Source organism: Phyllostomus hastatus, unplaced genomic scaffold (assembly GCF_019186645.2).
Source record: "Phyllostomus hastatus isolate PE091 unplaced genomic scaffold, TTU_PhHast_1.1 phas_scaffold_585, whole genome shotgun sequence".
Taxonomy (NCBI): domain Eukaryota; kingdom Metazoa; phylum Chordata; class Mammalia; order Chiroptera; family Phyllostomidae; genus Phyllostomus; species Phyllostomus hastatus.
Genome location: NW_025334037.1, coordinates 17,567,830 through 17,586,891, shown reverse-complemented (window position 1 = coordinate 17,586,891; position 19,062 = coordinate 17,567,830). Strand labels below are relative to the sequence as shown.

The 19,062-nt window shown below is 35.8% G+C and overlaps 2 protein-coding genes across 4 annotated transcripts in view; one reads left to right on the top strand and one right to left on the bottom strand.

The window, feature by feature from the left end:
* Positions 1 to 12,147, bottom strand: part of ELP4 (elongator acetyltransferase complex subunit 4) — a 202,204-nt gene extending 190,057 nt beyond the window's left edge. The window contains exons 1-2 of the mRNA XM_045825782.1: positions 11,915 to 12,147; positions 4,037 to 4,072 (exon numbers count right to left, since the gene is read on the bottom strand). Of these exons, the coding sequence (XP_045681738.1) occupies positions 4,037 to 4,072; positions 11,915 to 12,137 (259 nt within the window). The 5' untranslated portion in view covers positions 12,138 to 12,147. The remainder of the gene's footprint in view (positions 1 to 4,036; positions 4,073 to 11,914) is intronic.
* A 73-nt stretch (positions 12,148 to 12,220) lies between these two features.
* Positions 12,221 to 19,062, top strand: part of IMMP1L (inner mitochondrial membrane peptidase subunit 1) — a 55,834-nt gene continuing 48,992 nt past the window's right edge. Inside the window, exon 1 of one of the 3 annotated variants that reach the window (XM_045825413.1) lies at positions 12,221 to 12,335. The gene's annotated coding sequence lies outside the window, so the exon portion shown is untranslated. Of the gene's footprint in view, positions 12,394 to 19,062 lie in introns of all 3 variants that reach the window. The other 2 variants (XM_045825412.1, XM_045825414.1) reach the window with 2 other exon arrangements.

The following is a 19,062-nucleotide window of genomic DNA, read 5'->3' as shown; positions in this document are numbered from 1 at the left end:
ATGTTTTAAAAAAAGTCTACCTTTGATTTTCAAAGTAAATGTAGGTGTCCCTTAGTGCTTCAATTTACACCTCAGTGAATGGCCTTTTATGTATCATATTAATTTATTCTGTTGTATTCAGAAAGTCTACAGTAGATCTACCTGGGGTTTTCTGGCCGTGCTCACTATCTCTAATGTCCATAGTAGTGTAAATACACTACAGTCCCAAACTCATGAGCATGTACACACATGCACTTACATGTGTGCAGAACTGTCTTGTTAATAAGTAATGTATTTCAAGAGAAAATGGTTAAAATAGAAAATCTATAGTGAAAAATTTTTAATGCAAATCATCTTCATGTTTTAATTTTCTCTTCTGGAATTAAAAAAATCTGAGTGATAAGCAATATAATCATGCCTTATGCTCCTAACCACTGATGTTAAATCTCCTTATTTAGTTTTTATTTAGAATTTTTAATTTCTTTTTTTAATTCTCACCCAAGGACATGCTTATTGATTTTAGAGAGTGAGAAAGGGAGGGAGATGCAGAGGGAGGGAAACATCAATCAGTTCCTGACTGAGCCCACAACCTAGGCATGTACCCTGACTGGGAATCAAACCCGTGACCATTCAGTTTACAGGACAACACTCCAACCAACTGAGCCATGCTAGCCAGGGTAAACTATTCATTTCTTAAGGCAGATTTCATCCACTATACAAGTTGTATTGACTTGGGAATGAAGAAAAGCAGAGAACCTTCGCAGGTTCGATTCCCAGTCAGGGTACATGCCTGGGTTGCAGGCCATGACCCCCAGCAACTGCACATTGATGTTTCTCTCTCTCTCTAGCTCCCTCCCTTCCCTCTCTAAAAATAAATTAAAATCTTTTTTAAAAAAAGAAAAGCAGAGAACCCAATAGAGAAGACTCCATCTGCTAATCTAATCTTTCAAAGAAATGTAAAAATGCTTATAAAGTTTGCATTAAGGTTTTATAAAGAAAACAAGCTAATACATGAAAAAACTAAATTTACCCGTTATGCATATTTTTAAAAATCTTATACATGTAGAAGTTCATAGTAGAGCATACATAATACTAAAAAGATTCAAAGAAATAGCTCTAAATAAAGACTTTAAAGGCAAGGCCTTTGCTTTATAACTTATATTCTTTTATTTAATCACTAATTTAACAAATAACTAGTTATTGAATACCTAGCATAGTGTTTTGGTGAATTGGCATTTCATCAAGAATACATTTTTTAAATAATCTGTTACTATGCTTCAGTTACGCTTGAGTTTTTTCCTCATTGCTTACTTATTACAGAAGAACTCTCCTTAGCTAGATCACTAAGTTCATTAGGCAAGTGCTCCGTTTCCACATAACTGCAGACAACAAAGTCACCAGGCTTTCTGCCCCTAACAACAAGGATCTCCCTTCCTCCAGCTTTTAGTAACATGGACCTCGCTTCCTTTTGCCTTCATTGGCAGCATCTTTAAAGTACAAATTTCTATGAAAAGTCTGTTTATAGCAATTTAGACTTTCTCTAATATGCTCCTCATAATCCTTCTAGGCTTTGCCCACTGCCTGGTTCCAAAACCACCCCCATATTTTAAGGTATTTGTTATGAAAGCACTCACTTGGTTCCAAGGCACCAAAATCTGTTATGGAATAACTTTGTTACTATGTGCAGAAGACGATAGCATACTTAGAAAATTCAAGTGACTGTACGAACTATACAAAAGTTGCTGTTATAGACCAATGTACAAAAATCAATGGCATTTCCTTATGTTAGCTACAAGCAAAGATAAAATGTAATAATAGTAAACAGATCTATCCCCTGGCTGGTGTTGCTCAGTGGATTGAGTTCCAGCCTACGAACCAAGGGGTTGCCAGTTCAATTCCCAGTTAGGGCACATGCCTGGGTTGCAGGCTGGGTCCCCAGTTACGGGCATACAAGAGGCAGCTAATCGATGTAGCTCTCACACATGATCTTCTCTCCCTCTCTTCCCCTCTCTCTAAAAAATAAATACATTTTACACACACACACATACACACACACACACACACACACATATACAGTCAATGTGAGGGTTAACTGGTATTCTTGTAACTGCTGATTGAAGTATAAGGCGGTATGACCTTTTCAGAAAGCAATTTAATAATATCTCACACAATTTAACATGTGTCACTCAAGCAAATCTATGTTTAGAAATTTAGAGGATTTGAGGTAATAAAATAGTTATTTTCAAATATGTTAAGAGTGTCATATCTAAGAATAAAAAAAGAGTGTCAAGTGAAGGAGTAGATAGATTAATTCTGTATTATATCCAAGCGCAAAACTAGGAACAAAAAAATCTGTTTCAGGTAGATGGATTAAACATTAATTATGGAAAAGTGACTGGTAGCTACAGGGAAGCTTTGATTATGTAACTGCCAAGGTTTATTTCAATACCAAGATTCTCTAATCTAAACTAAAAAAATAAGACAAATAGGGTTATGAATGTATGTTTAAATAAGAACCATTGTACCTTTAAAGGTGAACAAAAATATGATTTATCAGTCTATTACTTTTCTTTCAATAAAAAGATAAAAATCTGAGATACATTAAATGGTAGCAAATTAACTTCTCAAATTAGTCGCTTCAAATTCTCCAAAATATCAATTGGCATTAATTTCAGTCTTCTTTTAAAAAATGGAAGACAAATGCCCTGTGATTGGTAAGAAATATTCACTCATGAAAAGCAGGAACTTATAGTCAAGACTGTTCTACCCAGCAAAGCTATATTTAGAATCAAAGGGCAGATAATGAGCTTCTCAGACAAGAAAACACTAAGGATTTCATCATCACCAAACCATTATTATATGAAATGTTAAAGGGACTTATTTAAGAAAAAGTAGAAGATCAAAATTATGAACTTTAAATAAAATGGCAAAAAATACATATTATTCAACAATTGAATCTAAAAAAACAAACTAGGCAAACTTGAAGAACAGAGACAGAATCTTGAATACAGAGTGTGTATTGATGGTTACCAGATTGGAGAGGGGTGTGGGGGAATGGATGAAGAGGTGAGGGGATTAAGAAGTACAAATAGGTAGTTACAGAAGAGCCATGGAGATGTAAAGTACAGTAGAGGGGGCATTCTAGTCAACATGGTGGTATAGGCAGACATGGCTCACCCTGTTGCACGACCACAACAAAATCACAACCAAAATATAGAAAAACCATTGCTCAGAACTGACAGAAATCGAGTTGAATGGAAGTCTGACAATTATGGAAGTAAAGAAACCACATCCATCCACACTGGTAGGAGGCGCACAGACATGGAATGGGCTAGTCCCTCACCCACATGTGGTGGATAAAAATTCAGGAGGGATTTCTCAGGAGCGAGGAGTCCCAGCTCCACACCTAACCCCTCCAGCCCATGGTTCCAACCTATCAGAACAACAAGAAGAAAAGATAATCTGAAAAAACAAGGATAGTGTATACAGCCCATGGGGCAATTTTAGGCAATCCAACATTCACTTCATAGGGATGTCAGAAGAAGAGAAACAGCAAGAAATTGGAAATCTATTGAAAAAATAATGAAAGAAAACTTCCCCAATTTGGTCAAGGAGCTAGACATGCAAGTCTAGGAAGCACAGAGAGTCCCAAACAAGATGGATGCAAAGAGGCCCACCCTAAGTCACATCATAATTAAAATACCAAAGGTTAAAAATAAAGAGATGGGAGGGGGTTATGGGAGATTGGGTGAGAGGTGAGGGGATTAAGTAGTACAAATAGGTAGTTATAGAATATCCCAGGGGGTGTAAAGTACAGTATAGGAAAGGAAGTAACCAAAAAAAAAAAAAAGAAAAAAAATACTTTTAAATTGTAAGAGCTGCATTATAAGATACACTTGCCTAATTTATTTCAAGTTTAATTTAAATTAAAACAAGGCAATTCCTCTTTATTTTACCGTAATTCTCACAGAGTTATTCTCAGAACAGGAACCCCCCCAAAATCATTATATACAACAAAAAAATGACCAGGAAGAGCAGGTATGTATGCTATACGAACCGATCAGAAGAACTGTTCCAACAGCCAAACCTCCGCCTGAAATAAAACAAAACCAAGAATAATTAATTAATCTACATTTTCACATTACTTCTAGCATAAAAGTTAAGCTTTAAAAAGGACAGGTTTCCAATAACTTTAAAATTGCTGTTGAAAACAACATTTTAATTACCTTTGCAATACTTTGCTTAAGGTGCTATTATGAAATAATTACATATTATATGTAATTACACACTGCACATTACAATTACTTTCATAATATACTGTACAAGCCTCCATTCTCCTGTGATAGGACCATGCAGCATTCAACATAACTGTGGTTAATCATTCTAATAATGTTATATTTAGCACTTAATAAATTAACTCAATAGCCAAGACCTAAGTGTGCACAGTAACTTAACTACTACAGAAGTACAACCAAGAAAATAAAGGTTATTATAATAGAAATTCCACTTCAATATTTATCCTGAAATCTAGTAAGCCTTGGAGAGAAAAACCTCTGATAATTAGAAGTGATTCTTTTTTCATTATGGATAACATACACAAAGTCTGGACATGTTCTATATTTAGAATTTAAAATAAACATTTGTCATTTCAAACAAGAGTCACAATCACAAAAATAAATGTTTGATTATTACTAGAACATGTTCTCTTAAATATCATGAACATGTAATTCAATAATGATCTATCAAAAATCAATGTAAAATTAAGCTTTAGGAAACTAGAACTAAAGATACAATGTTCAACTATTTTGTTTTAAAAACATTTGTACAGTATTATTTGTAATTAATGTCACAAACACAAGTTCTCTTAAAAGTAAAAATATGAAATGTACTTAAGGTATAATAAAAAAAATACTCACTACTAGGGGCTGCCAAGGCAGAAGAGGGAAGGGGGGATAAATAGTGAGGGAAGATCTGACTTGGGGTGGTGAACACACAGTACCACAGATGATGTGTTACAGAACTGTACACCTGAAACCTATATACTTTTATTAACCAATGTCACCCCAATAAATTCAATTTAAATAAAAAACATGGGCTTTGGGGTAACCCACACCTAACTCATGTTCTAATCTCTAGCTTCCCGTCTTGGGCAGTTAATATAGCTCTTGATGCTTCTGTGTCCTGATCTGCATAATCGGCTGATCATACTACACATCTGGTAAGGAGTGTTAAGAAAGCTCATGCCTGAGGAGTCAGGATTGTGTTAGGAATTCATGTGTTGCAGACCACACTGGTCCCCAGCCCTGAAGTACCCAGATAGGGGTCCTGTCAAAGCCCACCAGCACACCAAGCATTGTCTGCAGGCAGAACAGATGTCTCATCCATACAAGTCTAAATAGTCTTCAAATGTACTCATACACGAAGGCTGTTATAATAAATAGAATACAAATTGAAAGAAAAAGAAAATGACTAGAATATTGTTGGATGGTTGAAAGCAAGGTCATTAGAATGTTTTGGGGTTTTGCAAGGGCGGGAGGCACAAAATTATCAAACATTAGAATGCTAATAAGAAATTTCCCCCCCAAAGTTTTTTTTTTTTTTAGATTTTATTTATTTATGTTTAGGGAGAGGGAAGGGGAGAGAGGGACAGAAACATCAATGTGTGGTTGTCTCTTGCATCCCATACTGGGGAGCTGGCCCACAACCCAGGTGTGTGCCCTGACTGGGAATCGAACACACAACCCTCTGGTTCACAGGCTGGCACCCAATCCACTGAGCCACACCAGTCAGGGCCTCCCAAAAGTTTTGTAGTGGAAAATGTTTTATAGAAAAACAGTATGAAAAGTTCCTTTGATAGAGTTTATTTTTTGCTTTGTAAGTAGCATAAATGTTATGCTTTGGGAGAATTTAAAATCTGGTAACATACATGTCACATAGAATACAATGTAACATTTGACAACTTTATAACTATAGGCAGAACATTACTAATTGACATAAAGAGGAAAACAATAAAAAAATAAACCAGTACTTTTAAATATTTTTGTTTAATTGTATTTGTTATAGAACTAAATATATAGCATTTTAATTCCATACTTAGATAAGTTCCTTCATTATACCAGTTAAAGCCATACATAGGATAACTTCCAATGCTCTTCAAGTTAAAAGTTTAATATAAACTGAAATATATATGATGATAACAGCCATAAAGGATCTGAACAAAAAGGTTTTCTTTGGGACAAGATTAGGTTAAATGCTTAACTGTACAGCCTATACTACATATAAACCACATGCAGACCACGTCTAACTTTTAAATCCATTTTGAACATTTCAAATTACACTTTCCAAGTCCTTCTTTCCCCACTTTCCTTGAAAGGCAGAAATAAATGTTTAACTACCTAATCATTGTTTTGTGTATATTTAAGGAGACAAAATATAAGTGTAAACAGACACTGCAGTGTCTAGTCTTAAGCAGGTAGTATAAAAAATAGTTTTTTTTCCTTAACCTATTTCTCATATGATTTAGATTTATTTAAACTTTATGTAAACTGGGTCTACATTCATGTCTTCCCAAATTAGGGATTTATATAAACTTTTGAGGCTTCGTGTAAAGGAATACTTGGACAATTAAAGACACTCTGTGAATGTTATTCATAGTGGGATGATGGGAACAGACCCAGGAGTAGTTTCCCAGTTGAATGCATTCCTAGTTTAGGTGTGTGGCCCAGGGGGGTACTCGGTAGGCACTACCCTTACCATTCTGGCAATTATTTTCTGATTAGCAGGAATCACTGAAAGCATATTGTTGCTTTATAAAAGATGATCACCTTAACAGGAAAAATCAGACTACGCTAAGGAGGTAATTTTTCTCTAAGAATGATACAATCTACTGTTCCTGATAATTTGGAAAACACCACTCAAATGTTTAAAATCTCAGGTATATGAAAATTCTAATGTTTGTAAAGTTCAACATTACTCAAAACAAAAAAAATAAATAAATGGAGACAGTTCAGTGACTTTTATCAACCAAATTAATAGCCCACCAGGATGTCTCTTACAAAAGGGCCGTTTCAGTTTTTTTCCTTCTATTATGTAAATTCACTAGGCTCAAATTAGAATTTGCTCTAGTAAAGGTTGGTCATTTTGAAGGTTGGTCCTCGGGAATAGGATGACTACCTTATCAACTATTCTTAAATGAAGCTTTTATTCTATGTATATGAAGTAAAATGGCTAACACATACACAGCAGCAAAGTATCTTTAGTCTTCCAAATTTGATTTCAGCATGACAAAACCTCACATTTCCCCCAAATACTTCTGTACAAGGTATTTGGATATACCTTACTTGACATGCTTAGGTTCTATCTATATTTTAAACTACAGTAAGTTTGTAGTCATGTCCCCACCAAACATTTGTAAGTTTAATTAACCAAACACAACAGGATACTTTGACACAATATGTTCAACCCAAACTAGCTTTTAATACATGTGTCTTTAAAACCAGTAACCCATTAACAATTTTATGTAATTTCAAAAGCAACACAGTTGTCAATCATAGTTCCCAATTAAAATAGAAATATTTTTCTCCCATAGTCCACTAAAATGTTTAACAGGTAAATAAGAAGGTAAATAAGCAATCATGTTACTTTATGATAAAACATACAATGAAGTAAGATGATCTTTTACCACTTCCTCTCCCCTTTAATCATATCTTACAGAAATCATCAAGACACTTTCTAAGTCATTAACCAAATAAATACTTGGTTTTACTTCTAGACCTTGGTTAGAAATATATTAATTTCAAGCTTACTAAAAATACAGGCAGTAGAATATTATATCCAAATGTAAGATTACACAAGTTTGAAAGCTTGAAGACACTTTTCAAGTTTGATATTTTAAAATATTTTCATCAAAATTTTACATTTAAAAATGACAGTCTTTTGTATTTAAAGTAGAAAAAATCTAATGATCTAAAAACATTGTAAGAAAATTTAAGATCTCGCAATTAAGTGACAATATCTTCCTATTTTATGGCTTTTAAAATAGGAGGAAAAAGATTTTTTAATTTTGTGTCAAGTTACAAAATTAAATCAGTATTTTCTCTTATCAATATTATTTTAAAGACAAAATATTCAATCCCCACACTTCCTAAAACAAAACTCTAATTGAGCTATAAATTTGGGGTAAATAAGGTCAAATTCATATATTAGAATATGAAGGCTGAGAAGTAATGCCTTATTTACAACAAGAGCATCTCCTTTTTTCAAAGTCAGAGAAAAATAAAAGGGAAAAGAAAACAGGAAAGATAATGGCAAGTTACACAAAGTCCTTCCCAGTACTCTCTACAAGAGAAAAAGTTTAAGTTTTGCTTAAAATTATAGAAAGCATTTTAGGGAAAATGCAATATAAAAAGCACTTTCCTATCCTTTTTTTAGTTTATAGCAATATCCTTAAGTACTTAATGTCATACCTCAAATTAAATTGCAGTTATTTCATTAATAAATCTACTTTGGCTTCTCTCTCTAGGGGTATAAACATCCCAACAACTCTAGATTATCACAATTATTGGCTGGGCAAATACAGGAATTAAAACAGAAAATGCTATGAATAGTGACAATGGTTATGTAAATTAAATTACATGAAACAATTCTACATAAAAATACAAAGGAACAAGCTACAGATTTCAGTTCCTAAAATATTATAGCCAGGATTACTCCATTGTCCAAACTCAGTGTACTTCTCCCACCTTCTAGAGTAAAATACAGTAAAGGACACAAACTCATCAGTATTTATTTTTTGACATCAGTGTTGAAAATGCAGCTACCATCAAGCTTCTTTGGAATACTCTTTCTGGATATTATTTACCCCAAAGCCCTATCTGCCATTCACCTGACTGCCAAAACTTAGTAAATTTTAAACAGCAAAGAGGTTAATCCAGTCAAGCCTGAAGTCATCTTTCCTTCAAGTTCCTTTCTGAAGGATGAGGCTGGGTGACAATGCCCCCAGATTAGATGACATGACCCTAAAATGGTCTACACTTTAAATGCCAGCAAAAGAAATTCTGAAAGAATATTTTTCCCACTATAATCTCTCTCTGGAAATTCCTGGAAGAACAATGGATTATTTACATATACTATCATCAAATAACAATATAAATTTCCTGGAAGAGCAGGGTTCAGAAACTGGACTGAGAAATCTCAGAACCCCCCAAATTTAAATGTAGTTCACTTGGGAAATGTATATCAATATCTAACAAAATTAAGTTGCCAAAACAACATTTAATATGATTATATCATGTTTAAAACATGGGGATATAGAGAATTCTCAAATTTATAAAACACTTTGCTTTTGCAGTAAACCATGGGAATATGAACATATCATTAAATGACTAACATTCAATTAGCCTGTGTGATAGCTTTTAAGTATACTTTGCAGCTATGCTTAAAATGACAATGATGTCATAGTGGTAGTAGTAAAATATCACTGCACTGAATGGCAGCAACAATACAGTATTTACTTGTTACACAGTAATCACTTAATACATATTTTGGCAACAATCACAATGTCACAGTATAGTTTCATCATCCTAATATCGTAACATCCTACTTGTGTTACATTTTCTCACAATATGGTCATATTAGGCTTGTCACAATCTGAGTCAAATAATATTTGAGTAACAACATAATGTTTTGCTTATAGCTATATGCATACATATTGGCAACCAAATGTTTCACTTTCAAATACTGTTTTAATGAAAAACAAACGGTTTGCTCCACAGGGCCATACAAAATAGAACATCAAAATACAAACATGTCATTAAGAAGTTAACAACTAAAATATTTCTGCAGATATTTATTATTCCAAATGTAGTAACTCCTATTATGACTTCTACGTCTTTGCACTTTGAGAATTAACTATATACGTGTAAAAATATTCCAAAATATCCAAAAACAGATACTTACTTTAATCATCTTAATGAACACTGATTTTTAGCAAAAAGCTTGTCACAGTCAAATAGTGGAGTCCCCATCCCCAAGCAAATCTGGAAATTTTTGAAATTACAGTTCGAGTTTATATCACTGCAGAAACACACGAGGAAGTTGCTTCGGGTTACTTTTTTGGTGGGTGCTTTAAGGGACTATAGTTAAATCATTAGTTTCAGGTCCAGTAAGCATTTAAAATCACTTGAAAGGAGTTCTAAAAAATGTGAAAGAGCTACAACATTGGCAGACGACTAAATCTGGAGCCTGCATAGTAGCCCAGGCTGTCACTATTTGTGATGTTCACGTCACTTAATCTCTATTTTTAGAGCTCCATCCTACATATTTCATAAATTCTTGTCCAGTTTTTTTTCCCTCACATTATTTTTCTTTTAATCAAGAGCTTACTGAAAATCCACTAACAACAACTGTGCTACACACAGTTTATAATTCTAATGAGGAACTGAAGGTATAACATGGGAAATGTGACCTTTTTGTTTGGAGAGTTCCAGGATCAAGTGAGTGAAATTACATATCCCAGTTGAATTCATACACACATGTGTATATATAAAATATATAACCACACATACATAATCACCCATAATATATTTTTATATATATAAAATCACACTTGGGCGTGATCCTGTATTTGAACTTAAAACTTGAAAACAGCTTCTAAGGTTCACAAGGGAAAAATAAAGGTGAGATAAATATTTACTAACTAGATATTCCGAATCATTTTTATTCATAGTACCATGCAATTTAGGAAGGCAGCAGACCTGACACAATTAGGTAAAAATACATAAATTTATGTAGAAATAACCATGAAATAACAGGCCAAGAGACCATACTCTTTCTTTCTCACAGGTTACTTGTATTGTCACTTTCTTTTGCATCAAGCCTTGGGGTGGGGTGGGGACACAGGAATTACAGAGATAAAATGTCAAGTGAAGTACAAGAACAAACAATGGCATTTCTAATATTTTAGGAAAGTGTACAAGATTTGATGGACACACATCACATACTATTAAAAAGTTATGAAATACAAACGGACCATTTTTAATGATGCAGCATTCAGATGGGAATTAACTAATTTACAATCTTTATTAACATAGAAGCTCTGTCCTCCCAAACTAATCTGGTCAATCCTTTCAATAGAACAGTTATAAAACAAGCATATTCATAACAGGCTTGTCATAAAAAATTCCAGGGATTATATAGGAAAGCCTAAGAACTGTACGTCTCTTTCTCGTTAAAATGTGAACTTGGAACATATCGTTTGGAATGTAACTACTGGAAGCAAAGAACATAGAGGAAAAAAATCTAACAAAAGCATATATATATACACACGTATTTAACGCAGATGCAGATAGGGGTATGGCTCTCACGATCAAAAACAGGCTGTAGCTACTTTGGATTCACTTAAACCTTTAAGATCCATTCTCTTAAAGCCAATTCGGTTTGTTAAAAAGATTCAGAACAGGTAGATAAGTAGCCTGACAGTGAAAGACGGGAGGTTACTTTTTTTCAGCATCTTATAACGAAACCCATCTCTCACAATGATATAAACTTCTACAGGGTTAACCCAAACCACGAACTACCTGGGGTTAGCGGGAGACCAGGAGGAGATTCTAGAGATGAAAGCCAAACCGTCTCCAAACATTAATAATCCCCCATGACCAAGGTAAAAGCACGCGGGATCACGTCATAATCTAGAAAAAAGGCTGGTGGGCAGGAACCAGAAGAGAAAGTGGGGGGAGCGCTAGAACAGGTTTAGTTAACAGCATTTACACGTCTCCATGCAACAACTCCTCCCATCCATCTCTATCAGACCAGGCAGTCCTCTCCGGGTCCGAGGACTAAGGGGCCACAGAGCTATGTGGGGTCAGGGCAGCTCCCCCAGCAAGTCCCCTCCCCAAGTTTTCCCTCTGTTGACCCCAGATCTCAGTGCTGAACCGACCTAAGAGCTGGTCCAGGGCTGGGAGCCCGGTTGATACCAGCAGCTGTCCGTTCCGCACCGACGGTCGTGTGCCTGCAATAGACACCAGTCGAGAGCCGCCGCTGTCGGTACCGCTGGCTCTAGGACCCTTCCTCTGGAAACTGGTGACGTTTTTGCTGGCTGCTGCCGCCGCCACACACCCAGTAGTCCCGGAGCCGGAGCCGCAGGATCCCACGGCCGCCATCTTGGCGCTTTTCGCGGAGACCCAATAGAAACTCTGGGCTCTCCAGCAGCGGGCCTGTCACAGACAGCCCCAAACTCCCGCCTCCTTGAGGCGCTTGTAGCCAATAGAACTGAAATCGCCGTCTCGAGTCTACCAATCGCAAGGCTTATTGCTAAAAAGTGCGCTTACGCAAGGACGGTGGACGTCTGCGGGACCCAGGTGAGAAGGCCCACCTGAGTCCTGGGTTAGTGTTTTTCGTGTTTCTTTGGGGCTGGAGGTGGGTAACATCATTCTACGTTGCTCTCGTTTTCAGTGTCTTCATTCATGTTGAGTTAAAGATACGGTTGGTGGAGCGACATTTCAAGCAGCTACCATTAGGATGTTGCACCTAGACTCGTCTGTTAGTAAAGAGGAAAGATACAGTTCCCCTTCCCTTATGATCTCGGATTGAAATTTCATTCTGTCTTCCCTATCCACGCCCCGCCTCTTTTTTGAGTAGCTGTGTTATACTGAAGGAATGGGAACTCACCTTAATGAATTATTTGCTGAGCATCTGAGTTCAGTTTGTCAGTGCCAGGTGGAGTGGATTTAGACCTTAGAGTGAAAACTCGCGAGCTTGGAGGCGATTTGGTTTACCTCTGATTCAGAGAGCAAATGACAAAAGATGCTTCTCCGACGAGTTCCTGTGAGAAGCTTTCGTTAATTTTAATTAGTGTTTCTGTAAGTCTTGGAGTGCCTTTCCATAAGTGGTGTGAATGACAAGTGTTACTCTGACAACCTTCTTCACACATTTAATTGTTTGCTGTTAAGGCACCTTCAAATAACAAAATACTTGAGTTGTTTTTTTTTCCCCAAGAAAAATCTGATAAGAATTAGATATGTATGGACTTTTTTTTTCTAGTGAACTCCGAATTGAGAGCTTTCTTATTAGAATAGGAATTTTATGTGCGGGTGGAGGGGTGGGGGGATGATGTAATTTAGAGCTGCATCTTCGGATTTAAAAATTTCCTTAAAACTGAGTATGTGTGTGTCTCTCTGTGTGTGGGGGAGTGATACTTAAAAGCATCCATGATTGACAAGGTTAAACTTAAAAAGGCTCCCAAATCATGCCTGTTCTACAAAGTTATGACTGGTTTTGACGGTGATGTATGATACTTTCAAAATACATCCAAACCTCATTGCAGTTCTTGCCATTGAATTGTTTTAAATATCAGTGACCCATTAAAACTCCTTGGCAAATTCTATTTGATAAATCAAGATTAGTATTGGTAAATAGCGACTGGAGTTTCTCATTTGGGGAGATCTTTTTCTTTATTTTTTGTTTGTTTTCTAAAGAAAAATCTTTAAAAAAATCCATGTTGCTATATATCAACTGAAAAGGTTTAGATACTTTCATTTTGCCAGTATAAATCTATAAACTAAATCATTTATTGAACAGCTGTTGAGTGTCTTTCTAGACCTAATCTTGTCACTTTAGGCCTACAGAAGTGAAAATGTTCTCATTTGGTGGAGGTAAGATTAACATATTAGAAGACAGAATACCACTTGAACACATTGAACAATATGTACTAATCTTGTCCTGTAATAAGTAAGTACTAAGAAGAGCAAAAGAAAAAGTGGCAAAGCAGTTTAATATCAAATAATAACATCTTAGATATTTTTTGTTGCTCTTAAATATTGATTTTTAAAAAAATATTTTTAAGAGAGAGAGGAAAAGAGGGAGAAAGAGAGGGAGAGAAACATCGATGTGGCAAACGTTATTCAGCTGCCTGTCATTCGTGCCCCAGTCAGGGACAGAACCTGCAACCTGGGCATGTGCCCTGACCAGGGAACTGGCAACTTTTTGCTTTGTGAGATGACACCCAACCCAGTGAGCTACACTAGTGAAGGCAAATATTGATTTCTTCAATAGGTTGTTTTTGCTTCATATTACCTTGTCTCTTCCTCTGTTTACCCTTTAGTTTTCTAAAGGTGATAGTATGATGCTTTCTTTGCTTTACTACTAGAACTGAAGAATTGTTTTTCAATTTTAAATAAAATTTGGGAACCATGACATGTATGCACACCAAGGAATTCCTGAAATTAGACTATTCTTTGGTGTATTATAACATCGTAGAATAAATTAATTGAATCTATCTCAATTTTTTTTTACAAAAGATAAAATCTTTCCTCTCAAAGCAAATAATCCCAAGTATTTGAATTTGTCAGTATGTAGTGTTGAACGTAAGACATTAGGATAAAAGTATTTATAGAAGTGAAGAGTTAAAAGGGTATATGCTTAGGTGTGGTGTTAATGATTAATAGCAATTAATTAATTAAACCCCAGGGGATGTGCTAAGCACTCAGGTTAGAGGAGAAAGAATACTCAGTCTACATCCTCCTTGAGTGCACAGTTGAGGGAGCTATATGGGTAAATAGAATAATAAAGCATGCTGTACATACTATGGAGGACAGATGTAGATACCTAATTTGGAGTAAGAGGAGCCTTGGAAAGTTTCCCCTGAGGAGGAAGCTTAACCTGAGTATCAAAGGATGTTTAGGTGATATAAGCATTATAGAGAATGGAAACCATATGGAAGCCATTACAGACAATGGAAAGACTGCTCCTAGTAAATCAGCTCTCGTTGCTTCTGTGCAAGTAGTTCTCATGAGTTATACACAGTGCTAAGAGAAGAGGAGACTGAAGAAGGTTTAATTGATTTTTCCTAAGGTGGTGAATTTTTTCCCCTTAGGGACAATGGGAAATGGGAAATCAATGAAAAGTTTTAAGTAATGACAGAATTATATTTGATCCTTATGTTTTGACTGAACATATGCTAGAAGGAAATAGATCACTGAAAGTGTAAATTCGATAAAGAGAGTGGAATGATTTAAGAGACTGCTATAAGGGGTTGCTGTGGCTGGTGCAGCTCAGTTGGTTGGAGCATTGTCTGGTACACAGGTGGCAAACACAAGGCCTGAGGGCCGAATCCGACCCTGCATCTTGTTTCATTCATTCCTGGTCTGGATGTGTGCAATTCCTGTTCTGGGCGCACATGAGATGCAAACAGTGGATGTTTCTCTCACATCAATGTTTCTCTCTCTAAAAGCAATGGAAAAAAAAAGATTACTATAAGGTCTAGAATTGATATGGTCAAGGAAGGTTGACAGGAGGAATCAAAGATGATTAACAGGCTTCTGCCTTGAACAGCTTTGTCAGTGCCAGAGGATACAATTAAGGAGGAACAGCAGAATTTTGTAGTTATGTTCCTTATTTTAGGGAATGGGAGATCATAAAATGAATTTTTTAAAATGTATTTAATCGGAAGAACCCATGGAGTATCGGGGACCACTCAGCACACAGTGGGCTATGTGAGAAGAGGGGTCTCTAGATGAAATAGATTTGAAATTAATTAGCACATGGTGGAAGTCTACCCCAGGGAATGGATAAACTCACTAAGGAAATGTATGTATGCTTTAGAATGAGAAGAAAAAAAGAACTAGGAATAAGTTTTGGGGAACATAAACATTTAAAAGCTGGACAGAGGAACAGAAAATAAAATAAAAATTGGAAAGTAGTTACTTGATTTAGTAATAATGGGTTTATTTTTGCTTTGCTAAGGGCAGATTTGATAGAGTAGTAAACTGAAAAGTCATATAATTGTATTTAGAATTGAATGGCCAGTACATTTGAATATTTCATAAAAGTAGACCATTTTACATTTTAGAAATCTGTACTGTGAAGTGGGGTGGGGGTGGGTAGAGGGGGATGACAAAAATTCAAGGGTGGAGTTGTTTGAGAGAGTCTAAAAATGAAAGTACTGGAAACCAACTCTAGACAATTGGTAAAAGGACCTGAATGCAGTAGAAGGAATCGAACCTGGAGAACAGGAGAGAGATTAATATTTGAAAGGAGGGATAATTCAGTGGCTAGAGGGTATATAAGAACATAAGGCTCTTGCTTTCTGCCATTAAATCTTGGAGTCCTTAAGACCATTTTCTCTTCTTTCCATATTCTTATCTTCATCTATTCCCAGGACCTCAGTTACAATTTATATGTCAATGTCTAACATCTATTCCCAGGACCTCAGTTACAATTTATAGTCCAGATTGCTTCTCTGACCTCCAGAATCAGAAATTCAGATACTTTACCTGTCACTTAAAAGTCTTAGTGGAACCTCAAACTCACAATGCCCCAGACTGAACTTTCTCTAGTGTTTTGTATCTCATTAAATGATAGGACAATTTGTAGAACTTTGTTTCCTAAGCTGTGGAACTTCATTCACTACACTCAATTCCTCTCTCAAGCTGCATTTTACCTTATCCTGTCCATTACCAGGACCTGTGGAGTTTACCTCTTAATAGTTCTCTAATCCATTCCAGGGCATTTAGCCCTCATCTTTGGTTGTCTTACAGTACATTATCCATTCAAGAGCCATCCTGATCTTTTCCAAAAAGAAGTATGATTATATAATACAGAAACACAACTTCTTTTTTAAAAAATATTTTATTTATTTTTTAGAGAGAGGGGAAGGGAGAGTGAGGAAGAAGAGAAACATCAATGTGTGGTTGCTCTGCACATGCCTCCCACTGGGGACCCAGCCCACAACTGAGGCATGTGTCCTGACTGGGACTCGAACAGGTGACCCTTTGCTTTGCGGTCTGGTGCTCAATCTACTGAGCCACACCAACCAGGGCCAGAAACACAATTTCTTAAGGACCTGCATATAGTTCCCTGTACCTGCTTCTGTAAGCACTGTATAAATTCCCTTACTCTGCACTCTGGCATTCATTTATTGTACTGTACTCACCATGTTCCATTCTTCCAAAAGGCCACTAGTTAACTTCTATATACTATTCAAATCTCATTTCAGCCTGTGCATTTCAATAAAGCCATCTCACGGTCCTGTCAGAATGAAATTAGCTCCAATATACCAACAACGAACAGTGGAATTGGAAATTTAAAAAATACAATTTATATTAGTATCCCCCCAAATGAAATACTTAGGCATAAATCTAAAAAAAATATACAAGATGTATATGAGGCAAACTATAAAACTCTGATGAACAAAATCAAAGAAGAACTAAATAAACGGAGACATTCCATTTTCATGGATAGGAGACTCAATGTTGTCACGATGGCGATTCCTCCCAACATGATCTATAGATTCAATGCAATTCCAATAAAAATCCCAGCAAGTTACTTTGTAGATATTTATAAGCTGATCCTCAGGTTTATACGGAGAGGCAAAAGACCCAGACTAGCTAACACAATATTGAAAGAGACAAAGTTGAAAGACTAATGCTACCAAACTTTACAACTTACTACAAAGCTATTGTAATCAAAACAGTGTACTATAGTCAACTATTATGCAAAGGCAGCACAATGGTCTAGATAGCCTTTTTAACAATTTGTGCTGGAACACCTAGACATTATAACACATGCAAAAAAAAAAAAAGAATGTAGACACAGACCTTACTACACCTTTCACAAACAACTCAAAGTAGAACACATGCCTAAATGTAAAATGCAAAACTATAAAAGACCTGGAAGATAAGAGGAAACCTAGAGTACCTTGGGTATGGTGATGCTTTGTGTGATGCTCTTCTTAGGTACAACACCGAAGACATGATCCACAGAAGAAGTGATTAATAAACTGGACTTCATAAAAATGAAAAACAATGAAAGACAGTGTCAAAAGAATGAAAAGAAATGCTACAGACTGGGAGAAAATATTTGCAAAAGATACATTTAATGAAGTACTGTTATCCAAAATATACAAAGAACTCTTAATAGCAAGAAAACAACCTGATTTGAAAATAGGCCAGAAACCTTATAGACACCTGACCAAAGAAGATACAGATGGCAAGTAAGCATATGAAAAGGTATTCCACATCATATGCCATCAGGGAAATTAAAATTAAAACAATATTAAGATACAAGTGCACACCTATTATAATGGCCAAAATCCAGAACACTGACAATACCAAATGCTGGCTAGGATGTGGAGTCACAGGAACTCACATGCATTGTTGACAGGAATGCAAAATGGTACAGGCGTTTTGGAAGACAGTTTGGAGAACTAAGTATACTCCTTCTATATGATCCAGCAGTTGTGCTCCTTGATATTTACCCAAAGGAGCTGAAAACATATTCACATAAAAACCTGCCCATGGATGGTTATAGCAACTTTCTTCATAATTGCCCAGACTTGAAAGCAGCCAAGATATCCTTCAGTAGGTGAATGGACAAATGAAGTGTGGTGCATCCAGACAGTGGACTTTTTTCAGTGCTAAAAACAAATGAGCTATCAAACCATCAAAAGGCATGGAGGAGACTTAAATGCAAATTACTAAGTATAAAAAGCCAATCTGTAAAATTTACATACTGATTTCAACTATATGATATTCTGGAAAAGGCAAAGCTATAGAGAATAAAAAAAGATCACTGGTTATCAGAGGTGGTTGGGGGGATAGATGAATAGACAAAGCACAGATTTTTAGGGCAGTGAGAATATTCTGTATGATATAATGATGAATATATGTAATTATACTTCGGTCCAAATCTATAGAATGTAGAGCACCAAAAGGGAACCCTATAGTAAACTGGATTTTAGGTGATTATGATGTTTCAGGTTAGGTTCATTCTTGGTATTGGGGGGAAAAAAAAGTATTAGGTTGGCCAAAAAGTTAGTTTGGTTTTTCCATAAAATGGCTCTAGTAGCGCTTAGTTGTCTTTAACATCATTGGAAACAATTTTGTCATATTGTATTGTGACAGCTGTCATATCAGTGTGCATTTAAAAAGTAACCTACTAAAATTGGTAAATTTTTGTGTAGCCATTTCAATATTGAAGATGGAAGAAAATATGCAACATTTTCAGCATATTATGCTTTATTATTTCAAGAAAGGTAAAAATGTTACAGGACACATGGACAAAACCAAGGGGGAGGGTGGAAGCAAGGGA